General features: G+C 35.8%; 1 protein-coding gene across 11 annotated transcripts in view; it reads left to right on the top strand.

Annotated features, from left to right (window-relative positions):
* Positions 1-27,197, top strand: part of LOC138701991 (nose resistant to fluoxetine protein 6-like) — a 1,327,025-nt gene that overhangs the window by 965,882 nt on the left and 333,946 nt on the right. For all 11 annotated transcript variants that reach the window (XM_069829508.1, XM_069829491.1, XM_069829501.1 and 8 more), the window contains one exon: positions 17,798-17,900. In XM_069829508.1, coding sequence (XP_069685609.1) covers positions 17,861-17,900 — 40 coding nt within the window. In that variant the 5' untranslated portion in view covers positions 17,798-17,860. The remainder of the gene's footprint in view (positions 1-17,797; positions 17,901-27,197) is intronic.

The following is a 27,197-nucleotide window of genomic DNA, read 5'->3' as shown; positions in this document are numbered from 1 at the left end:
ATATGGACATTGCGATAGTTGTTTTCTTTACAGTCCGACAAGGTTTAATAAACTAGTGTGAGAAATGAAGTTTCGCCAATATAAGGGATAAGGGATTCATCGGCCTCATCTCGCCGAAATAACATCTCGCTATCACCAATTTCACTAATCATAGGTAACCTCAAATTTTAGAGGGAAAACGGAAAAGACGGAAGATAAAAGAGCGTGTTTAAAAAGAGAGGCAAAGAGTAATGCGAAACGAAGGGAAGGATGAGAGATATCAGTCGACTAAAAATAATATATATGTGTACTGTATATACAGGGCGGAAGTGAAATAATCCTGCAGATTGAAAGGGACGATAGGGTACACTTAAATGAACAGAAAACTGTATTACATTTTGTGATTAAATGCACGGTTAATTAGAAAATTGAGTTGGAAGTTTCAGCAGACTGGCAACATCGCCGCTAACACACTGCTCTTTCTTCTCGTAATATAGACGTAAGAGATCAACGGGTCCCTTTGTCTTGGTGAAAAACCTCCCATCTCCCTTGCTGGTTTCAATGTTGTAAGCTGTTCGCATCGGTCATTGGCTTCAAATTAGATATTTTTAAAGTAAATTTATAAGAAAACCGTTCACGCTATTGAAATATGCCAGAGGATAAATTATTCTTTATTAGATTTCTATCGTCATGAGCAAAAATCACGATCCTACTCGCAATAGTTACTGAATAAGAGTGTGTTAAACATTTGGGGGGGGGGACTTTTTTTCCGAGAAAACTATGGATTTTCCACCAATATGATATTACATTTTTTTTGTAGCATACATCATGAGCCATTCGCTGTGAAAATCTTTAATGTTATTTCACTTCTACTCTCTCTCTGTGTATGTATATATGTGAGTGGTCTTTATATGACCTGATTTTTTTTTAATTTCCACCTCCCACCCTCTTATCTAGTAGTACACCATTAAAAATGGACATGTGCCAAAAAATTGGAGCGATCAGAGCATGTTTAGGGTATGCTCAAAGATGTTTAATTTCATGCAGGATGTGCCATACTGACATATATGAGTGGTCTTTATATGACCTGATTTTTTTTTTAATTTCCACCTCCCACCCTCTTATCTAGTAGTACACCATTAAAAATGGACATGTGCCAAAAAATTGGAGCGATCAGAGCATGTTTAGGATATGCTCAAAGAAGTTTAATTTCATGCAGGATGTGCCATACTGACATATATGAGTGGTCTTTATATGACCTGAATTTTTTTTTTTTTAATTTCCACCTCCCACCCTCTTATCTAGTAGTACACCATTAAAATGCCATTAGGAAAGTTCAGGATAGCAGAGAGGGTTTGGAATTGAACGGATTACATCCGCTGTTTATCTATGCGGATGACGTGAATATGTTAGAAGAAAATCCACAAACGATTAGGGAAAACACGGAAATTTTACTTGAAGCAAGTAAAGCGATAGGTTTGGAAGTAAACCGCGGAAAGACGAAGTATATGATTATGTCTCGTGACCAGAATATTCTACGAAATGAAAATATAAAAATTGGAGATTTATCTTTCGAAGAGGTGGAAATATTTAAATATCTTGGAGCAACAGTAACAAATATAAATGACACTCGGGAGGAAATTAAACGCAGAATAAATATGGGAAATGCGTGTTATTATTCCGTTGAGAAGCTTTTGTCATCTAGTCTGCTGTCAAAATATCTGAAAGTTATAATTTATAAAACAGTTACATTACCGGTTGTTCTGTATGGTTGTGAAACTTGGACCCTCACTTTGAGAGAGGAACAGAGATTAAGGGTGTTTGAAAATAAAATTCTTAGGAAAATATTTGGAGGTAAAAGGGAGAAAAGCTACAGGAGAATGGAGAAAGTTACACAACGCAGAACTGCACGCATTGTATTCTTCATCTGTCATAATTAGGAACATTAAATTCAGGCGTTTGAGATGGGCAGGGCATGTAGCACGTATGGGGCATATAGTGTGTTAGTTGGGAGGCCGGAGGGAAAAAGACCTTTGAGGAGGTCGAGACGTAGATGGGAGGGTAATATTAAAATGGGTTTGAGTTAGGTGGGGTGTGATGATAGAAACTGGATTAATCTTGCTCAGGATAGGGATCAATGGCGGGGCTTATGTGATGGCGGCAATGAACCTGCTGGTTCTTTAAAAATGTAAGAGAAGAAAATAAAGTACACAGGAATGGATGAAAGAGAGAAAAGGTAAAGAGTATGGGAAAGAGATAAGGATAGTCAGAGAGGAAGAGAGAAGGTACAGGTAAAGGATAGTGAAGAAGAAAGAAGGAGAGAAGAATGAACGAGGAAGAGAGAAAGTGAAGAATGTCGGAATGAAATAAGGATAGTGCAGAAGAAATAACGAGGAGAATGGACGAGGAAGAGATAAGATCTAGAAAATGAGGAAGGAAGGAAAATAATTAAGACGTTGAAAATGTGAAACACGAATTAGAGAGTTTGAGAGAGACAAAGAAACAAATAGTGATATGAGGGGCAAAAGAGAAAGCAATATAGAGAAACGAGGGAATGAAGAAATAAATATGACAAGAAATGAAGGAAAGGGGAAATAGAATAGAGACTGGAAGAAGGACAAAAGAAGCATTGGAGAAAGAAATTGGAAATATGCCTAAATATTAAATAGGAATGTTGTAAAGAACGCGTGACAAACTTTCGGTAGTGCTGTAGCAAGTTGAACGTTTCGTAAACATTTGGCATGCCACATCAGTCATCGGATGTGCCTCCCTTTGAGCAACAACTTGTAGTGGAATGGGGACGCGCAGCCTGCGCGTCGATGTATGCAAGGTATTGGTCTGTTCTCACGAAGCCCAGTCTCTTACAGTTTAAATATTTACCCTAACTGTGTATCAATATTTGCATTTAGCCAACGTGTTCATGACGCACACAGAAGGCTCTAGGATTGAGTCTCGACGCTGCAATTCACTGCAATTTTGTTTAAAATGCTGATAAATTGCATCACAGTACCACAAAAAATGTGATGTTTGTTGCATCATTTTATGGACGCAATCATTGTGCAGCTCAACTGAAAAGTCTTCAAAAGGATTTTCACAAAAACTGCGTCAGCATTGTGCTACTGTAACAGGTTTTCCTTATTAGGATGTTTAAATATATGGCAGCAGGTCAATATTTTTTCATTAATGAAGACGTGTTTAGCCAAAGCAATTCTTCCTTTAATTTTGAATGTATATTTATTATTTACAATCAAACTGTTAAGGTAACAGAACGGATTAAACTCTCATATTTTGAACATTTCCAATTTCGATGTTGGAAGGAATTCGCAGACCTCAAAAGAGAAGGCCAGAAAACAAAACCGTAACAGGCCACTCGGTCTAATATTTGTGATGATGATGATGATGATGATGATGATGATGATGATGATGATGATGATGATGATGATGATGATGATGATGATGATGATGATGATGGAAGGATTTGGTGTTTTATTCACCATTAAACATTTGGTCTTCTTAACACTTAAGTTTCTAGAAACATTGATTCACTAGTCAGCACCAGTGCAAAGAGTCACTCATTCTACTCCATTGAGTTCTGCGGTGTTGCAATGAAATTCCAATGTTTTTATTGATAACTTAATGACGCTGTGTCCACTACGAGGTTATCTAGCTTAGATGGAATTGTTTATAGTGAGATGAATCCAGAAATTCGCTACGAGATTACCTAACATTCCCCATACAGTTGGAGAAAACTTCGGAAGAAATCCAACCAAAAATCTGCCCAAGCGGAATTCGAACGTCACGTCCGAGCGCGCTTCGGAGAACGAGTCCGCTTGCTAAACTCTAAACCAGGAATGAGACGATATTAGCTCCCAATCACGGTAGAAGAGCTCGACCTTGATCACGAGCGCATAGCGCATCCACTACATAGCGTCGTAACGTAGACAACAGGGATGTACATGCATATACATCGAATAAAGGCAGCAATTATTACAATGACTTGCGTTACTAATTTTCTGGCTATGTAACAAGGCTAATTATTCAATTATTTAATATACATGTACATATATAAACAAACCTCAAAGGAAAGGGGATATTTCAAGAACAAAAAGAGAAATAGGAAAAGTTACTTGTTTGTAAACCATTTTCTTGTTAAAGTAATTATTTATTATGTAAATACTTCACTTCATTGGTTAGGAGAAACTAATAGGGTTTACCTACTCGACATGTGTGATCTGTAAGTACTTTTGAGCATTCGTTTAAAAAATAATAAGGACAATATTGATTGAAATAGAGTATATTGATTGTATGATTGTGAAAATGTAGTCCTTACTCTCCAGTCGTGATTATGTAATGAGTTTTCTTAGAGTGATTTGTGAGATGCACATAACAAGAAAAAACAAATTGATTAAATAAAATTATGCTATTGAAGAGCCATCGTAATTTTTGGGGTCAATCATTTAAGGGGATACGTATGATTTTTAAAACTTCCACAATTTTCGGCCAAAATTTGTGAAATTGAAACTATATAAACAGATCTACAATAGACAATTTGGTGTTATTAAATCTAATAGTTTTGAAATTATATACTTTTTAAATATATATTATATTGATATCACTAAAAAGGCTCCTTGCGTCAAAATTTTCAAAAATTTTAGTTCATATTTGCTCAAAATCTTGAAAATAGTTATGGGAATAAAAATTAATTAGCTTTGGAGATCAGTCTAAATAGAGAGACAATAAATTTTTTAACTTTATGAATTTACCATTACAGCATATTTAATCTAAGTGCAATATGAATATTCCCCGAAGAAACTTAATATTAATATTTCATACAAATGCTAGTTAAATTTTATTTATCAACATTTAATTGATCTTTGTGAGAAGTTTTAGGCCAATATGACAATAGACCTAACTGTTATGCAAGGAGTTTTTCATTCAGGAAACTGCTTAAAATTTTAAAGTCGAGAAAACAGCTTAAACAAAAAACAAACAAGAAAAATTTCTCTCAACTCACACACCGCATGTATGGCCATATAATATGATTATATGTTTAAATCGTTTAAAACAGTTTCAAATATAATTACGATAAAAAAACTCGGATTTTCTTAATTTTTCAGCATTATTTCTTGTCTGAAATCAATTTCTCTCTTCTCCATAATAATGTCTGTATCTGTGTTGCGTTGTTTCGTACTGACGTTTGATATTTTTTTACAAATAATATAGTATATATTTTTTACTTATTAAACACTGTACTTCACCGCCATGTTCATTATAAAGGGACATCATTTTATTTTTACTAACATTTTTAATATTAACTTGGTTATACCTCTGAATCAACGCTGTTCGCTATCCCCTTCCACGACTGGAGTTCGATGATACTGGCGTAATATACAAACAAATCACTTTACTAGGTTTAGGAGGGAAGAAAAGTAGTTCATCCATTTACGTAAACTAGGAAATATCGCGCTTTTTGTGTTTGATCATTTTCATTAGGTTTTTGTTTAATCAAAATACAGTACTGTATTAACAATGAATGTTTTTACTCACGAACTGAGCTGCCCATTCGGACGTATTCATTATGCAGCGTATATTATACTGTCTACAGCACATTAGTGTACAATTTAGAAAATGAAGTTAAATTGAAAAATAATCACAATATGGCTATTTAAACACATTTTTTTAAATGGTGGCCGTTCATTTCGATACAGGCTTCAGTTCTAATGTGCATATTATCGCACTATAGACTATTGCACCTAATCCCAATTACCAGTTTCGTCCTTCGTACTAGTAACTCATGTTGAAATAATTCTGTACCTACTATATAAAAGAGTACCTTACGTACTGTAAATTCAATCTTCACTTCTGCCCGATCCGAAAAGATAAAATTACTTAGACATACTATCTACTGCCCGTCCAAGTGGTTATGTCGTAGGGTCGTAGAAAGGGAGAAAATTACGTGACAGTTAATTACTTAACGAGGCCCTTTTATTTAAGTTATTTTAAACAGTTGTATAATTTTACGTAGACGTCCAATTCCTAACAGAAATTAATGTTCTCAGAAAAGAAATAAGACAACCCAGCCACTAGCTAGCGAATAAACGTTGGTAGGGGAAACCGGGATACGACGTAGGCAAATGGATGACAGTACCTGTGCGAAAATTATTCAATATTGAAAGCTCTTTCGTGACTGGAAAACGCGAACATATTTTTGGAACGTACTGTTTACTATGACCGTAAGGCTACTATGACTGTATACGCGGTCTTGGATCTGTGTGGAGGACGGTTGAACTTCATTAGTAGAAGGGGTGTAAGTGAAGTATATTCAAAAACTCAGGTACAATAAAAATTGAAGTAAAAATAAAATGATGTCCCTGTATAAAAAAAATGAATCTTCTACTTATTAAAATCTGTATTGTAATCTCGCTTGCCATCTGTCATGGTCTGCAACGTTGTATGTGCTGTACACCCTTGTGCCTCAGGCAGAAAAGCTCCGCGCTTATGGAGAGAGCTTAAAAAACCTCGCGGTCAGAAATACTAGTAAGCGTCCCATCCCTGCTCTAGATCACGCAGGTGGCGAAAATGTCCATGTTAAAATTGAAGTCTTTCACTGTGTAATTGCCATTTCAGGCGAGACAGTCATTCTTGATGTAATTGTTACTATTGGCAGTGGCGGATGATTGGAGAATAAGGGACGAATACTATGATGAACAATATATCACTCCTTTTACAGCTCTAGTAATAGAAATCGCAATTATATCGCCAATCTAACTGTAGCTGTACGAAGAAAGGATGATCTTGGCTATCTTCGTCTCTAACTCCTCAGTTTTTTATCATAGGTTTTTATACGTATTATTTCTCGCTCATTTTCGAAGTGCAGGTGGTGTTCTGTAGAAACAAATTACGTCATCTGCCTTCAGATTGCTGTCTATTGGTTGAACATACGCCATAGAATCTTCGTCTCTCATAAAAAAAATTGTGGTTTATTTAACGACGGTCGCAAATGCGTCGTCGGTGTGCCTGGATTTTGTCCCGCAGGAATTCTTTTACATGCCAGTAAATCTACTGACAAGAGCCTGTCGCATTTCAGCACACTTAAATGCCATCGACCTGGACCGGGATCGAACCCGCAACATCGAGCACAGAAGGTCAGCGCTGCTGCGCTACCCAGACCGACTCGTCTCTTATTTCCTTAGTCACCCGCCTCTATGATAAGAATGACAGCAAACAGTGCCTTCTTTGGTTGAAAACGAAAATCCTGTAATAAAAACACAGTAATAGAAAGCCAATCATATTTGCGTGTAATATATAGTCTATACTTCCATCTTATTTTTGGAATTTGCTACGCTGTTCAGCCTTATTTCATAATCTCAGATCATTATGCTTTATTTCTCGTTGAGCGCCATCGGCACTCGGACTTACTGTCCCGCGGGCAGCCAGGAAAGTGTAATGTCGCTGTAAGTCATACCTCTGCTCTTCCGCATTAGAGTTTCTTTGTATTCTTTGTATACTTTGACACTAATTTAAGTAAATACTTAACATGGATACAGTTTTAATAAGTTCTCTTTCCTTTATGCAATGGATCAGTGCTGGCCATCCCTGTATATAGCTCGACCAAGCGGCATATACTACCTCTTTCGTCTGTCTCTTTCCTTTCCACTGTAAAGCGCTCAGGCTCGCGCTTGCACCTATGGGCATCAGTTGACATGACTGGTTAGACCAGGCCTGCACAAGGTTTGCGCTCTCCGAGCCGGCTCACAGCTCATGAGCGGAATGCAGATATTAGCTGCGCTCAGTATAAGGGTGGACTGGAAGAAGGGGTGGATCTCGTACAAAATGTACACAAAAGGAAGTACTATTACGAGTGCTTATGAAATGAATTCCCGTTCAGTGTTTGCAAAACTATCTTGGACTATTATTAATTAATAAAGAAATATTTATTTTACAGAAGTAATAGAAATTCCATAACTACTTAAATGTACAATATCATTTTGTTAAATTTTTATTTATCAGTACATCAAAACGAGGTTTTATGCTGTTGGCAGCTGAAAGGAACAGTAGTCTACTGATTATAATGAAACATCAGTTACAGATGTTCGATGTCTGCCTTTATTAAAGTTGATTATAGAAAACAGTTGGTCACAAATATAAATGTTGAGCCAAACATAGCAATCATTTTCACTGCCAGCCTGTGTAGTCGTGGATATTATTGCTAATGTTTAGTCTTGTAAAACTCAACCAGGCTAGTAGTACTATTCAAACGATCTTTAGCCCTTAGGTCACATTGAAGATCAGGAAGTTCGAGCTGTAAATCGTTAAATGTTAAAAGTTACTTTCCGTCTTTTAGATTCCTCCATACTGTACTGTAGCAGTAGGTAAGAAACGTGGAACAGTTACTGAGAATAGGCCTACACACTGCACTCCATGTCATTCTGACGTATCTTCCTCTCCTCTTCCTGAGCGCTGTTTGTGCAGGCCTGGGTTAGACGGTTAACAAGCGATACTAGGGGGACCTTTATGACAGTATTTAGAAGTATGCACAATGAAGTTTGACAGACGAAACTCTTACAATTTCCTAGTATTGCAAAAAAATAATAACCAAAGGTTTTTTTTTTTAGGAAATCAGCTGAAGGCATTGTTGATGTATTGCATGTTGCTAATGTAGCGACGTTGCATCAGAAGTACGCGAGCTAGTGGCCTGGAGGCCTGCAAAATTAAAGAACGTGACGTATTGCACAGAATAATCAAGATTCCTTTCCAAAAAAAAAAAGCGTCGCTTGAAATCAGACGGCACACGCCTTTCTTCCTACATCTTTCGTGCAGACGTAATAATCAGCAACGCTAGCGTGTCAGTGGACACGTAGACCACACTAGAAACGCGAGTGATGCATAAGCCATTACTGCTTTTGCCACATTCGATTCAAGAAAAGTAACTGTCACGGACAACCGCGGTTTACGCATTGGCTAACACGTAGGTACCGGTATGGCGACGGACACCTGGAAGGCGGAAGCTACGACCATAGACTTAGTTCCCTCCAGAGATACACTTTTGCTTTCGCTGTCAGTGTGATGTTCTGTGTTGGCTTAGAACAGTGGTTCCCAACTTTTGAGTGTCACGGACCCCTTAAAATTCCTATTTCATGTTGGCGAATCCCCAAAATATTTTGTGCGAGATCGTGCGTATTTGCTTGTTTTCCGCACAGAACCAATACGCGGTAAGTGTGAAATAACACATTCAGTATTCCCAACGTAACACACATAACAATTTCCCTCTTCTTACCGCTTAAGCGCGACATTCATTTTACTGCTTTAGGCTTTTAACATATTATTTTTAGAGACGTTTAACATAGTAATAATTATAAATTGGAAACTTACCACTTCAATTTCACCTAAATTGCAATGTTAATTATTGTTTTTAAATATTTGCAAAAATTAAGTAAAGTCTACTACTCCACGAAACTTATTGCATTCCTGATACAAGTAACATTAAGGAAGCCGTGAAAAAATCAACAAGATTCCAGATGCCGATGTTATTACTGCAATATGTTATATAAATAATATTGTTAAAATATTAAAATGAAAAATAAATCATTACATAACCTTACCGTTTGTTTTAAGTTCGCATTTATAGACTGGGGGAAAAAAAGACAGACTTATATCACGGCCTGCTGGAGTATAGTAAACACATAAAACATTTTATAGCAACAATGTTGAAGAAAGATATTTTGGTTTTCCGAAGTTGCCGTCATTAAACAGAAACCAACATGGAGATTTCATTGCAACTAATTATAAATTCGTCTTTCAGGTATGTAATAAACGATCTTCGCACAAAATAATGTACGATACACGAGCGGTATGTTTGTTTTCATGTTCTCGGAAATTAAAAAAGCTCAACTACGTTTCGCTTTTTCAATTTTTTCCTCGAACATGAAAACGTCAACATACCGCTCTTGTAACGTATATTACTATTGCATAATTTAGGCCCATAACTACAGTATGTTCTACTCATTAAATAGCTCATAATGTAGTGAATTAAATATCCTTAATGAATTGGTAGCGATATTAAATTTTAGTTTTAGCTTTTGAATACAATTTCAACCTGAAAAAAACATAAATACAAAGATATCACGTTTTCCTGAGAAAAATTAAGACTTTCCGTAAGGTTGTTATTGGGATGGTTGATATTGCCTTGTAGCTGGCAGTTTTGACAAGTCTGGATCAATTGTACAGGGTGGGGCATGGGAACTAAGTGTTTTTGGAATGGCTTGTACTCGGTCATTATGAAAGGGAGAGACGTGCGGCATGTGTCATTCCATTCCGTGGCTCATAGCATTTCACCTGCAGTCGGCATCATGGAGCAGTGGACGCATGTTTGCGTATGATTGTTTTGTTAGAAATGGCGAGTCGGTGACCGCGATACGGCGTGAGTTTTGCTACAGATTCAATAGTAATCGCAATGATTCTGTTCCCGTGCGTGACACAATCTTATGTTGGGTTAAAAAATCTTAAAAAAAAAAAGGCGCAATACTGAAGAATAAATCGCCCGGCCCCCAACACAGAGTGCGTACTCCACAAAATTTTCAGTCAGATAAGCGATACTGCGCAGCTCAGGCCGCTCTGCTCGAAGACGTTCAGCTGCTCTTGGAATCAGCAATCGTACGGTAAGACGGACTTTGCAAGGTGATTTACATTTACACCCATACGAGATAGGTGGTTTCAGCAAAATGGGGCCACGGCGCATATCTCCAGAGCGTCAATGGAAGTTCTTTGCCTCCTGTTTTCCAATCGTCTCATTTCGAGATTTGGTGATGTTCCATGGCTCCCTCGGTCCCCTGACCTGTCCACGTGATTTTTTTCTACGTGGGTACCTAAAGGCACGTGTTTACGAGCATAAGCCCCGGATATTAGATGAATTAAAGGACACAGTACGTCAACACATCACCCAAATCAACAGAGATCTCCTGGAAAGAATAGAGGTGAATTTTCGTCAGCGCCGTAAACAATGCGTCAACACAGACGGAATCACATGCTAGATGTAATTTTCCGCTCATAATTGAAATGGTATGTTCTGACAAACGTTTTTCTACCAATAAAATGTGTTGAAAACAAAAACTAACTGTTTTATGATTATTTTAAAAACACTTGGTTCCTATGCCCCACTCTGTACATACTCTTAAATCGCAAGTTTAGCTTAATATTAAATTTACATCTATAACAATTCTTCATGGAGACCAACAGGAAATGTACACTGACTGAAGCAACCAATACACAGATTTCCTTTGAGTATTCAGTTTTATTGTACATTCTCATTCCATAATTGTACAATTATTACTCTGTCGTCATATCGTAGTCTTACAGTTAGAAAAATCTTTTTAATATAAAGTTATGCCTGTCAAGCTGTCAGTACACTGCACGGGACAGTCTGTCTCTCATAAGACGGTTTTGTTTCGGATCATCCGATGTGACGGTGATTACACACATTCTTACGAGGACGGTCAGAAACAAAACCGTCCTATCCGAGACAGAATGCCCCATGCAGTGTGCTGCCAGCCTTAGAGGCCATGGAGTCTCATAGGGTAGAGGAATATTAAGGTTCCCATTTTTTCTAGACATTCGGCACTATACTGTTTTTTTTTAAGATGGGACATGACAGGAGTGTTGCGATCGAAAAAAAAAAACAACTGAATGTCACATAGCGTGGTATGCCTGTTGCTATGGTAACAACGGTTGAGTTGCCAAACTTACAGTTCGCACGTGGGGAGTGCTTAATAGCTCTCTTGGCGAAATTTATTGTGCACAAAATGTTGGCATTGGTACGTTTCGTCTTTGTTTTCTTACCCTCGCTTCAATTGTCAATGAATGTTTTAACGTCAGCCATCTTAACGACAATTGCTAACTTCCATCAGCTGGCAGCGTGGTAGTCCATATTGGCAACATGACACCGTAGTTCCAAGCTCGGCTGCTTAACTGTCATGCCCCATCTTAAAAAAAAAAAAACAAGTATAGTAGCAGTATGGATGTCAGTCCTACGTGGCCGTCCCTTTACCACCAGGAAATACGCCCTGTACCCATTTCGTTAGACGGTTAGGGGATGAGTGACCCCCAGGGACACAGTGCGGCCGATTAGGATTAGATCAATGAAAAAAAAAAATCCACGACTCTATAGGAAATCGAAATTGCGACATTCCGGCTTCGAGCGCAACAATTTTAATATAAAATGGTATAAAATATGACAAAATTGTGACATAATGCAGAGCTCTTCTAAATTAATTACGCAGAAACAAACTCCAATGATTTCATAATGAAAAATTTTCTCATGCATACATACATACATACATACAGTCCACACCTGTCGAATAACGGTTAGCGAGTCTGGCCGCGAAACCAGGTGGCCCGGGTTCGATTCCCGGTCGGGGCAAGTTACGTGGTTGAGGTTTTTTCCGGGGTTTCCCTCAACCCAATATGAGAAAATGCTGGGTAACTTTCGGTGTTGGACTCCGGACCCATTTCACCGGCATTATTACCTTCATCTCATTCAGACGCTAAATAACCTAAGCTGTTGATAAAGCGTCGTAAAATAACCTACTAAAATACATACATACATACATACATACATACATACATACATACATACATACATACATACATACATACATACATACATACAGATACTTCACAGTAGTGAAAATACGTTGAATATGATTTTTACCATTTTAATGATTGTCATATTTATGTCTGGTAATTAATTTAGTAGAACAGTCATTTATTACTGTTCCGACATCAAGTCCTTCCTAGTTACCTCATCTTCCCACCATCTTTCATTGAGGTTAGGTTTCCGAACGTGTCTTGTGATAACAGCCAAAATAACAACAATAATTAGTATAGCTACAGCAAACACTCCTACAAATATTATAGTGAGTGGGAAAGGTTTTGACTTTGATGAAGTCATTTGGATATTTTTGTCCAAGAAGTTTTCGGAATAAAAGCTAGTTTCCACCAAAACTTCATTTGCTTCTGTAACCGACGACGTGTTGTCGTTGATGCTTTCTGTCACTGTCACAGATTCCGTTGTAGATGGAGAACACCTGTCTTGGAGAATGTCCCATGATCTTTGCCTCAAATCTTCCGGAGTTTCACACAGGAGGCTAATATTTTTTATCGACTCTTGATGTAGAATTTTATATACTTCATAGAGACTGTCACAAGTGCAGTTCCACGGATTACCTGTAACAGAATTTAACATCATTATAGACTATCATTAGATATAGTTCAACATCTTAATATGTGTGTGTGTGTGTGTGTGTATATATATATATATATATATATATATATATATATATATATATACGGAATGTTAGCGTTTTCTAGTTGTGACATATAATTTACGTCACTAGTAAATTATATCACTATACTTGTTTTTTATTCGAATATTCGAAAGATGGAACATTACAGTTAAGCGCCCATGCATGGAACTACAGCGCTACGCTGCCAATTTGGACGATCGCGCGATGAGCTGATGCTATAATAGCTACCAGTTGATGTTAGATGACTGACGTTAAAACACTAAGGGTGGTATTCATAGACATTTCGCAGCACGCGCTACGAGCGTACTAAGCTAGCCTCGGCTATCCACTGGTTACTAGTACAGAATTCAAATCATATCATATCGCTAACACTGGTTTATGAATACGAAAAACGCTGATAATCCACCGAAAGCCCGCGCTAAAAATGTATATGAATACGGCCCCAAGTGACTATTCACACGAAGGTATAAAAACAATACAAAAATCGACAGAGAATGAAATACGGAAGGCATTAATAGCCAATGTTTGTTAATAGCTGATATTGTGTGCACAACAAATGGCGTCAAAGGAGTTATTGAGGATTGTGGAAACTATAACTTTGGCAACACAACCGTAGTTACCATAGCAACAGGCTTCCCGCGCTATGTGGTATTCAGTTGTTTTTTCCGATCGCAGCGCTTATGTCGTCTCCCATCTTTAGAAAACGCAGGTTATAGTCGGCATATCTCAGGAGTGAAACTTGTATTGTAATTATTATAAACTTCGTAACTCCCAATCAAAAATCATTTACCCATCCATACATAGGCCTACATATAAAAATAACATACAAAATATACAATTATGATTATAGCCTCATTATAACAAATAACAATGAACATTTTCATTTCATCGAGAGAAATTACTCATTTTAGGTTCAGAAAAAAAAACAATAATTTGTACTCTGAAAATACTCGTTCTACGTCACAAGACTTTACTGGAGCAGATTTGAAGTATGATACTGTATTTCTTAATGTTGTCAGGTGAACAACAACTTCGTAAATCTAATAGTGTACCTCGTATGTGGCATATAATATAAACCCATAATACTGTTTTGAAGAAAATGTCTCATTTCTATTATAATGCCAGCTAGGAAGTTCGTATCGTAATTCTGATATTGAATGATCTTGAACTGTAACGCAACCGAATGCACAGCAGCACAGACGTCGACCAGCAAAACAAACAAGTATTGACGGTGTGGTGTAGTCACATAAACTATAAATGTTAGGGTTCGTTCGGAACCTAAGTCCCGAAATGATGACTCGAAGAAATTGTAGAGTATATTTATTATAATATATACAAAATACAAATAATGAACTCAACTGTAGAGCTCCCAGTAGCAAAAGGCCAAGGTAACTGGAATGCAAAAGGCCCCTCTGGTAATGAATTCCATGCTTATATTATCCGAGGAAATGAAAAACTCCACCCTATGAGGTCATCGGCAGCCAATTAGATTCAGAACCATATGGTCATTACCTCCCCATGAGGTCATTAGCATCCAATTAGGGGTAGATGTATTTTTAACCATGAGGTCATCAATAGCCAATAGTAGGAGGCATGTATGGATAACATCTTTTAAGTTTATCACATGAGTGCTGCTACTCTGACCATCTTACTTGTGATGAGAGAGTTAATGTTATTGTGGGCCCTCTGCGCGTGATTTAAGATTGTTTATACACGTGCACTACAGACTACTCATGCGGGCGACTTCATTTCCTCGTGATATTGATACAACTAGACTCAGCTTGTTCCATGAACATAATACAGATTAATAATATATAATATTAATTCTAAATACAATATTAATTCGATAGATAGGTAATCATATCTGGTTATGCCTCTATATATGACATCGGCTGGTAAATAAACTTGTCTTTCAACCAACATTTAACGAAGAATAATCGGGGAAAAAATGAACGTGTTACACACTCCTGTTTGCATAATTATTTATGGGGTTAGGTACAGCTTACAGCAATAAAATTTTGGAAATATTTAACATTTTTTTACCTCCATTACTGTATCTTGTACAATAATGAAAATTAGTTTGTGTAAAACACTGTCCTGCTATATGAAAAAAAAAAAAAAAAACATATTTTTACGATTAAAAACATTACTTTTTTTTTTCTTCAAAATTCAGTTCGCTGTTCACTGAGGAAGCGTTTCCAACATAATTCAAAAAACTATCCAACATTCTGAGATGAAATTTTTTGTGTATTTATGCGTTTCATATCTACTATATGATGCAAGATCACTTCTCTACCTTTGATAGATTGTTTGATAAAAATAAATTGATTTTAAAAAAATGGTCAAATATCAGTATTTTCTTCTAACACAAAATAAAAAAAATATATTATTTATGAAGAAATGTAGTTGAAAGAGCATGATATTGTAAACATGAGTTTCAGCAATAAAATAAAAGAGAGAGAACATGAAAAAGTTAACAAGTTTAAGAGTTATGATGGAAACGCTTCATCACTGCACAGTAAACTGTCGCCATTTTGAATTTTGACAAAAAATATATATAAATAATTCTTTTTAATCGTAAAAATATTGTTTTCATATAACAGAAGGACAGTGTTTTACACATACCAATTTTCATTATTGTACAAGATACAGTAATGGAGGAAAAAATGTTGAATATTTCCAAAAATGCTACTGCTGTAAGCTGTACCTAATCCCATAATAGATGAGTTTACTTTTTTGGAATCATGCATAATATTAACATTATGTAAATAATACAATAATAACAGAATAGCTCACTTTGTTCAAAACCTAAACTATTAATATAAATTAACAATATTCTTCACACTATTCATGACTACATGCGTTGTGTCTGTAGCTAGCTGGAGCGGGGTAAGGCGCGGGTGACATCTATAGTGACATCTATACTCCACGTTGTACTCAACTGAAATCTACTGTTTTGGTACGAACGTCCTACTTATGGTTATAATGGGAGTAAAGGAATGTTATCGGTAGCTTTTGTAGTCAGAAATATTAGTATGAATTTTTCCAAAAATACAACAATTTCGTTCCATTGAAAACCGTATCTGCCATTGTAACAACTTCCTCCGTCTCCAGGTTTTTACCCAATTCCAAAAAAACATTAGTATATATGCTTTCTTCAAGTACTGGGTGTTCAGTTCAAAGTGTGAAATGGCTCGCTATATGCCGTCACGTGGCTAGCCGATGAGCCTAGAGAATTCAATTTTCCTACACTTCCGCAGAGGTGTATCACTTATCTGCCAGAGAAGTTGCCTAGCAAGTATGGCGTTCATTCAGAAGAGTACTTACCGATACGTACGGTAACGCCGGTAGTGGCAGGAATGTGAACTGTTTTGAAACATGTACTGAGGTGAGTTTTTTCTTACTGTCGGGATATGGGGAGAGGGTTAAGACGATTACTTACGTACAGTATTTGTTGACATTAACTTCGACGGTCAACATGGACACGGAACATTTGATTTGTATTGTGGAATGTTGTCGTACGCAACCGATGATAACAAATACTCTGCGTACGACTTGGCCGCGCAAAACACAGTTCGAAAGAGGTTATGGTAGCACACAGACCGTACAGACCGCCATCTGTTGCTACGACGTTCAAATTATACCGTACATGTTCTCAAGTTCAGATTGAACGCCTTGATTAATAGGCAACTTCTCTGACACAAAAGCTGAAACTCGCTTCAAATCGCTGACTCATAAACAGTGACGTCATGACACACTTTGAAATGAACATCCAGTATGTGTATGTCAAAACGCCTCCAGGTAAAGTCCCATAAGTCAATATAACATGATGCCTCGCATCTAAGAATGTGACTGTTGCTGCATCTTTTTATGCTCTATCAAGTATATCTTTTCATCCTATAACTGTATTCCACTGTATTTATTTTTATATTTTGTTTCTTATTTTTATTGTGTAATCATGTAAATCGTGTTTATTTGTCACTTAACATCAATATGTATTCCACTGTGTTGTTTTTTTATTATTTTTTATTATTAGTCTGTTACTTTTTTATTGTGTACATTTTATTCAATTGTCGGTTTCTGGTTTAATTATGTGAATCCTACTTACTTGTAATCTAATACTAATATGTATTCCAATGTGTTTATTTTTATTTTTACTGTGTATATTTTTATTGAATTATCGGCTTCTGTTTTTGTGTGATTCGTATTTGATTCTAACAACATTAATATGTATTCCACTATGTTTATTTTTATTTTATGAGGTAAATTTTTATGTAACTATCTCTTTTGATCTCATTATGTACCTAAATCGTATCAGTTTTATGTTCAACTATGTAAGCAAGTTTTAATCCTGGTTGAGTGTAAGAGAAGGCCTTACGGCGTTAACCCTGCCAGGTTAAATAACGCCATTATTATTATTATTATTATTATTATTATTATTATTATTATTATTACTATTTCCACTATGGCTTGAATGTTTTTCTGTTGTCAATATATAATATTCTGTGTTGTCTCAGGATGAGGCCTTACGTCGTGGTGAACCCAGGCTATGAGAATACCTTTGTGTCCGTGTAAGGTCGATGGAGCCCAAAAATGTACTAAAGGAAAAGCTCTTAAAAGGTAAGAAAACTCTGTCTACGTATATCGTTTTTATTTACCGTTAATCTGTTCTGTAGTAAGTAAATATTTCATCTTGGTCACGTCGAGCGCTGAGCAAGATTAACTTACGTTCGCACAGTGGTCAATTTCTCGATTTTAGGAGGACAAAATTATTTTTTGTTCTCTACTGGCAATAGCATCGTTTTTTTTTTACTTTCCTGTTAGTAATTGACACTCTTAAGATTACAAGACGTAAAATTTAATAATAATAATAATAATAATAATAATAATAATAATAATAATAATAATAATAATATCAAAATACATGCGATACAACTAGAAGTTAACTTAACTAAATATCAACTTCATGTTGATAATGATAATGAAAATATAATATTTATTATTATTATTATTATTATTATTATTATTATTATTATTTATAATTTTTACGAACATGCCCTACTGTTACAAGATATTTAGATACAACTAATTTATAAACATTGTTAACTTCTACAAATATTATATAAATTACCTGATATTATTGTAAAATGAAGACGGTATTCTTTCCCATCAATCACAGGAAGAGACGGCCTTAATCACTATCCTCTTCTGAACTGCCATCCGTTGAACCATGGGCAATGCTGTCCAGTCTCGGTGTTTCCAACAAACCTAACACTTCACTGCCAAGGGAACTTTTCTTTCTTAGTAATTTCCTTTTGCTTGAAATATGCGGGTCAGAAGAAATTAGAAGCATGTGCAAAAGGTCCTTGTTACAATTTATTCTTGAGATTTTTCGAGTGTTGTGTTCTCGGAAAAATCTATACTCTTTATGTCTGGCTTCTTGGGCATCTTCTGATAACTGTCCAATAGGCAATATCATGTTGTTCATAACATCTGCACCATGTATAAGTATTTTATGGACAGTGGCAGGCATGTAGTACCATCCATACAATTTCACATAGAGATCAACAGTGTCTAAGGCATACTTTTTAATGCACCAATGTTCAGGCTATATCCACTTGACATAACGTCCAAAATTACGGAGAAACGATGGATAAGAGTTTCATCAACGCCAGTTATTTCAGACGATTTCTTTGAATTCTCGAAAAATCGGCGAGAAGTGTTGCCATCGTTCGTGGTACCACTACCTGGTTTCACAACATCAACTAAAAGACCCATTTCAGTTCTAAATTTGTTAATAATTTCTTCTTTCCTTGCCTCATAAGCTACTTTCTTCCTTTGATCCCCGCGTACCTGCCACTTCTTTATTTCTATTCTGTACCCAATATGAAGCAAACACTCAAAAAATCTAATTCTTGCATGCAGTGTCGAAAGTCCAAATTCAAATGGACTTTTATTTATAGGTAATGACTGTATTTTTTTCAAATCATTCATGTCTTTCGGCTTAGCACCACATATGTAACACACTTGGGCTGAAGGATTATCCATGAGAACGTTGCATATTTTGCCGTCGACCGTAGTTGGATTTTGCCAGAGAACCGTTTTTCGCCCAGACTCTTCATCTTCACCCAGGAGTTGTAAAGGCACTATTGAAGACAAAAGTATTTCAGAATCTGTAGCTTCATACCCCGAAATATTTTGTTTGTAAAGGGAATGGCCTGAGCTCCCGTCACACCCCCATTTGTAAGTCATTTGAATTTTGTGAATTCAGTTTTCTTCGTTTTGAAAGGAATGTTCAAGAACTTCTTTTTGAACAATAGATAAACGCTCAACAGAGTGGTCAAGTAAACATTGTAATTTTACTTCTGCCAGTGAATCTGTAATTATTAGCGCTTCCTGACTGGGATAGCATTCTGATTTTGCATTTAGCAGTCTATAATATGGCGGGTAGATGTTTGCGCTTCTTTCTTTCGCACTTTTTTGTAATGCTACATATTGATGTTTTGTTAATTTTAAATCAACAAGCAAAGCTAGTGCCTCCTCTGTTGTATATGTATTACAATTAGGCTCAGTGGCTGGCTGTTGGCAAATTTTTTTTATTTTCCGGACTGATCTCGGACTTTTCGACACAGATTCTTGAATAATTGTTGCCACATTTCTTTTACCTTCATACGTAAGAGACATCTGTGTTGCCAGGGCAAGTTCTTGTGACGAACAAGAGTTTGAAAGATTTTCCACTTTTCTTTTCTTTGTTTTTACACTACTCGAAGAAAACAGTTTCCTTGGGCGCCCTCTAACTGCACCCGAGGCTTCTCCTTGGCAAGATTCCTCAGTAGGTATTGGAACTGACAATTCTACATCAAGCCATTCTGAATATTTCTCTAAAAATCGCGACATTGTCCTATTACATGACCTCCACCTTCGTAACAGGTTACATGAAAAAATTCTAATTTTTTTAAAAAGTTCTGACTTAAGGTTTTCATCACAACCTTCAAATTTCAATTTTGACAATGCATATGAAAGTAATTGTTGTAACACTTGTGATGACCTTGCTTTCATTACACAGTTTGTGCTTTGGAGAAAAGTGAATAGATCGCGGCGCGTAACTGCAGTCGCACAATCTGCAAGAAAGTAGATATTTTGAAAAAACGGGCAAACCTCGGCAAATAAAATATATGCAGGCTTAGAGATTAAGGTCTAAGGAAATTGACTGCTAAGATTTTATCGTGACCCATCGTGAACCAATTTTTATATTCCAAGAGCAAGTTGCGAAATATATTTAAAATTATAATATTTTACGCGCATAAGTGTTAAGCATGTACGCCCAAACTATTAATGTTATAGACTTGGAATAAAATGTAAAACATAGCTTAAACATTCTTCTCCATTCCTCCACAACAGATTTAACGAAACACTTCACCAGTAACACAGAACCACACAAGAAATGCGATCGCTCCACACTGCAGATAACGCACGACTGAGGGATACGCAAGAACCCATAACTTTGACCCTCTCTCAAGTTTAATACAAACATCGAAGCCATAAACTATATTCAGTTTAGAAAGCTTTGGTTCTTTGTTATCGCGTTCCCATACAACAAAACATCATCAGGGAAACTCGAAATTTCGACTTTTGTCCTCCTAATATCGCGATATTGACCACTGTGGTTCGGTGTGTATGGAGCTGCCATCTCTCTATCTCGAAGCTAGCAGGGTGTTTGTTCATCATATCATCACCAACATGAGAGAAGATGCCTTCGCTACGGGTATACTGAGCCTCGTTTCTCTTTCAGGAGTAGGCATATTTTGATCTCCTAAGGGAGATTAGCCTCTAGTTTACACGAGGATCGTATGTACTGACAATGATATGTTAGCCACACCCACCTTAGCTACCTAAACGTTATTTCCATTCCCTATCATGAGGAGGTACGGATGAAAATTTCCCTTTATCGCTTAGTTTAATCTTATCAATTTATCCCAGATTTCGGATAAATATTTAAATGAAAGGAGCAGACAATATATCCTTTTAATTTCCTTTACTTTCTTAGGATTTGTTGTAGATATAATAAATGTTGTTGTTGTTTTCTAATGCCAGGCGTTTGACAATAAAGTCATTTGACCTCTTGCACTCCAATATTTTTCAAAGATATTGCCATGGTCAGCCAGTGAAGTACAGACTTTGAGGTGTTCCGAATCCATTTCTCGGTTTGAGTTGCACAATGGGCAGTTAGGGGACTGATATATTCCAATTCTATGCAGGTGTTTGGCCAAACAATCACGGCCTGTTGCCAATCTAAATGCAGCTACAGACGATTTGCGTGGTAAATCGGAAATTAACTGTGGACTTTGACGCAGAGAGTTCCTTTTTTTTCCCTTGAGTTTGTGTTATCAAATTTTGTTTGTTGAAGTCTAAGTATGTAGACTTAATAAATCTCTTCACAGAGTATCTAATACGTAGATTTAGTAACAGGTCTGTAAGTAGCAGTGCTGCCCTTCTTTGCTAAAGCATCCGCATTCTCGTTTCCCAGGATCCACAATGGGTTGGTATCCATTGGAATACAATTCTTTTATTGATTGTTATTAATAGAGAGAGCATTTTTAGTTATTTCTGCTGTTTGAGATGAAGGTGTGTGTCTCGAGACTATTGAAGGAATAGCTGCTTTGGAGTCTGACAATATAACTGCAGTCTAAAATTTATTGATGTGGCATAGAAGATTCCTGAGACTTTCACTTATTGCAATGATTTCTCCATCAAAACAAACAAATGTTGATATACTGTATCTATCAATAGTGTTATTTCTGTCTGTTGTAACAGATTCTGTTAAGACTTGTCGAACATTTCGAAGATACTTATATTGTTTTTTTTTTAATCGGTTATTTTATGTTTCTTTTTCAACTGCTATGATTATATAGCGTCTGAATGAGATGAAGGTGATAATGCCAGAGGAATGAGTCCAAGGTACAACGCCGAAAGTTACCCAACATGTTCTCTTATTGGGTTGAGAGAAAACCTCGGAAAAAAAATCTCAACCAGATAACTTGTCCCAACCAGGATTTGAACCCGGGCCCGCTCGTCAGGCATGCTGACCGTTACTCCACAGCGGCGGACAATTATATTATTTAATTGATTTTTTTATATCATGACATGTACTGTCTCATAAATAATGTCTTTTTTTTAAATAAAATTTCATTTAGAATATATTCTGACACGGAGTGCATTTAATCTTGAAAGTAGAAATGAGTCGACACCACATATTCTCAATACAGATACCTGTTTCAGAGCTTCAATACCGATACTCGATACTGAAATTTTATATGAAGGGTTCAGAACCATAGTGGGCCAAGCGCCATTTACTAAAACCGTAGAAAACAAGGGTTAAAATGAAGTTATTACTAGCCCTAGCAAGTAGTCCACACCTATGGAGTAACGGTCAGCGCGTCTGGCCGCTAAACCAGGTGGCCCAGGTTCGAATCCCGGTCGGGGCAAGTTAACTGGTTAAGGTTTTTTCCGGGGTTTTCCCTCAACCCAATACGAGCAAATGCTGGGTAACTTTCGGTGCTGGACCCCGGACTCATTTCACCGGCATTATCACCTTCATTTCATTCAGACGCTAAATAGCCTAGATATTGATACAGCGTCGTAAAATAACCCAATAAAATAAAAAAATAAATTAGCAAGTAACATGAAGTAACACATTCAAACTAAATGATATATCAATCTTCATTAAACTATGGTATTCACTTTACTTTTACCCTTGCTCTCTCCTTTTTTAAATAAATGTCGCTTGGCCCACAATGGCTCTGAACCCTTCAAATGTGAATGTAAGGCTGAACCTTAAGGCTTTGTTTGAGAGGTAAGGTACGATCACACGTCGCTACTCATACTGCGCGCCGCTTTTTACTTGTATGTGATCAGCAGCACCCAGATTTATATGCATTTATGTAGCTTCAAATATGCTCTATAAAATCTTAAAATATGTACTATAATATAGGCTACAATATAAATTTCGAAAAATAACGCCTCGTAAATGTTTTTTTTTTTAATTTTAAATGGACTAAAAAGGTAGCAGATTAAGCACCGAAATAAATTACTTTTATTTACTTTGTTAGTAAAGTTAGTCATTATTTCAAATATTTAAATTTGATACACATTACATTACAATTAATTAGAAAATTGCAAATAAACAAGAAATATTGCTTTAAAATGACAAAAAAGACATTTATTAGTGAGAAACACCTTAAAAAGGCAAAATAGGCCAAATAAAAATTGGCCCTATCACTTTGATTTACTCCAAATCACATTTATAGCCTATCTATGCAAATGATTTACTTCCACCCAGTAAAAAAGGCATTTTGCCAAACATCCGCGCTCTACTTCCCTTCTGTATTGTGACGAAGCCTATCACTGTATGTTTAATGACTTAATAAATAATTGAATTCAATTGAAACTGTGGGGATACAATAGGAAAAGGGGAACTTTGACGAAAAAAAAAACATACCCAAATTTCGTCTTTGACCAGGACATACTTAATTTGGACTAACCGGGACTTGGGAGTGAGATTGTAATGTGCTGCATTCTAGCTGTCGATTTAGAGATATACCTACTTATTTAATTTTATCTTTATTTTGAGTTAAATTCCTATGAATTATTTAATTCCGCAGTTAGGGGAAGGAAGGTATCGTTTATCGAATACCAAGTATCGGACCCTCAGTTACGGTATGGATTATCGAATATCGATAAATTCTTGTATAATTTCATCTGTAATTATAACCTTAAGATATCAAATGGAGGCATATTCTTACCTGCGAGCCCTATAACTGTATCAGCTTCCATCATCCATTTCACAACGTGTTGATCCAGAGTCTTCATATTATTGAGTCCAAAATCCAACAGTTCCAGGCTCCTTAGGGGGATGAACATCGTGTAGTCAAACGAATTAAAATTGTTATTTCTCATATCGAGATATTTCAGCTTGTCTATATTTTTCACAACTTTTGGTTCCAGATGTGATATTTTATTATTTGCTAATGATAGATTTTGAAGTTGAGAACAATTCGAAAATAAATCTTCATGTACACCAGATATTTTATTTGAAGATAAATCCAGATACGTAATGTTTCTGAGATTACGAAATACGTCACTGGCGATTTGTGTTACGGAATTGTGTGATAAGGATAACCACTCCAAGTTTGCAAGGGCAGTGAAATCGTTAGACAAGAGAGTCTGAATTTTGTTATATGAGAGATCTAACTGTTGTAAATTATTTTGTTCTTTAAATGTTAGTTCACTTATGCTCGAGATGTAATTGTGTCCCAGATATAAAAACTTTAATTGTCCGTTTGAATGGAAGGTAGCATCCATTATGTTCGACACTAAATTAAATGAAATATCGAGGTATTCCAGTTCTCTCAGTCCACCAAATAAATGTTCTTCAATAGTGTCGATGGTGTTTTTACATAATGATAAATGTTGTAACTGAGGAATAAGATTAAACGTGCCTTTATGAAAAGTCCTTATATTATTTTCCGATAGATCCAATTGTAAGAGATTAGTCAGTCCTTGAAATGCCCATGGATCCAATTCTCCTATAGAATTATTCTTAAAAGTTACGTTTCTTAAGTAAGGATATGTTATCAAGTCATCCTTCAGTTCATCTAACACGTTATACGACATGTCCAGATATATTACATTGAAGTCGAAAGATCCTGAAGGCGGTATGGCTCCTACATGTTGGTTGCTACAGTTTGCCACACTTCGAAAGCACTTGCAACCAATTGCACACTTATCTTGTGATAATACTTTATCAAATGATAACACGAAAATAATTAACACTGAGATAGGATACGTTTTACAGTGGTAATTTAACATTTTTGCTAAGACTAATCTACAGGACTAGAAAACCAAAAGTTTTTATGAATATTTTTTTGCTAAAAGTTCACTTACAGCAAAACGCAATATTTGTGGATTGTAATTATTTATTTATCGTTATTTTTATTACAGAAACGAACTAATTTAATCTTAATTTCCACATTACTATAAATTATAATATATTGTTTCAATATTAATGTTAACATATATGGCATACTATTAACAGCAGAAGAAAACAAGCGGACTAACAATTTTGTACATCACTAGGAGACCACTCATGTGGTAATGGAAGTTGCATATCGGAGACGATATTAAAAATCAACGGAATAAAATTGTTATATCTAACAAGTATTTGTAAGAATTGTGTAATTTTTTAAACTACTCTTTAATATTACATCTACGCTATGAAATTAATTACATTTAATTTGGAATCCGTGAATATACGTAATTTGTAGTATAAAAAGTAGAGAATATCAAATTTTAAGAGCTAAACGTCAGTTAATATTACAACGATTTGATTTTTCTTAGTGTCACGTATTATAATCAGCGTCAAAATTATATCTAAAGAACGTTAATTGATTTGTAAAACAAATTATAATATATTTTTATGAAAGAAATTGAATGCTGCTTTATATTCAAAACTCCATTTCTACGCTTTAAATGAAATTTAATTTCACTTAAATTGATTATAATTATTGTTACACAAGATAGATACTTTTCTAAGCGAATGCAGTACGAATCTAAATCAATTTCCTCCCCTCGCATTAAAATTATTTTCACAAGTTATAGAATATTCACAGCTTAACTGTGCACTGGATTTCTTGAGTTTATAACTAGCGGCAATTTACAACGATGACTTGCAGATTCAAGCACGACACACTTTCACGGTCACAAATATTCTTCAGCAGTGGTCCACCATTTAGTGATAAATGCTATACAATTTCACACTTATAAATCACTCCTTGCAAACAAACTGTTATGTCTATTTGAACTGGCACGTGTTGGAGATTTTTTCACGGTGAAGGCTGTAATTGTTGCCCGTGAACTTCCACCAAATTCCGTGTGTTGATGTGAAAGGAGAAGAGAAACGACTGTATCCACACTTTTCGTGATGATAATGATGAGCGATTGAAGTACGGTAGTTTCTGAAAACTTGATAACTCGGTTTGTTCAATCCGTTTTTCTTCGTAACTTGCAACAAATCATACTGATAAACAGATCGCTGTCTGTTTCTGCTTCAGTTGAATGCCTTCCTGTGCACTAAATTGACGTGAAGTGATAGTGACTCATTGGCGCAATACGTAAGTTATCTTGTTTTCTGTAAACACTTATATCGCTGATAGCAGACATACTCTGAGAGATAACATTTCATGATGAGTAGATAAAGAACGGACAGCATGGTTAAGAGGTAATTCATAATGCTTAATACAGAGTTGGCATAAAAACAGACGTACATTCACAAGTCAGCAAACGAAAAAAAAAAAAAAAAAAAATACAATGTAAATGTTTTGGTAAGCTGATTCAATAAATCCAGTTTTATTCAGTGTTATTACCATAACTAACCGAATTAGGCATGTACAGAATTTTAGACAAACCTGTCACATTGGGACTAATTTTCTTTTGAAAGGTTATGTATGTATGTATGTATGTATGTATGTATGTATGTATGTATGTATGTATGTATGTATGTATGTATGTATGTATGTATGTATTCACACTACAAATAGGTAAATACCCAGTGGCAGTGGTAACTAATTACACTCAATAATGACAATTAATAATAATACTAATAATAATAACAATAATAATAATTGATACTAATAAATAATAATATTAGTATAATAATATTAATAAGGAGCATCCTAAATTAAATGAATCACGATCACTTAAAATACCATTTAAAGTAAATCAAAAGTTCGAACTAAAACCTACGAGTATGATATGTCCATACATGCACAAGTAACCGCTGTCAACTCACTCACTGCACTGCACTGGAACTACGACACACTTCACTGACACTATCCTGATTTCACTAACACTTCAAAAACA

This window comes from Periplaneta americana, chromosome 1 (assembly GCF_040183065.1).
Source record: "Periplaneta americana isolate PAMFEO1 chromosome 1, P.americana_PAMFEO1_priV1, whole genome shotgun sequence".
Taxonomy (NCBI): Eukaryota; Metazoa; Arthropoda; class Insecta; order Blattodea; family Blattidae; genus Periplaneta; species Periplaneta americana.
The sequence above is the reverse complement of the archived record's forward strand: the minus strand, read 5'-3'. Positions and strand labels throughout refer to the sequence as shown.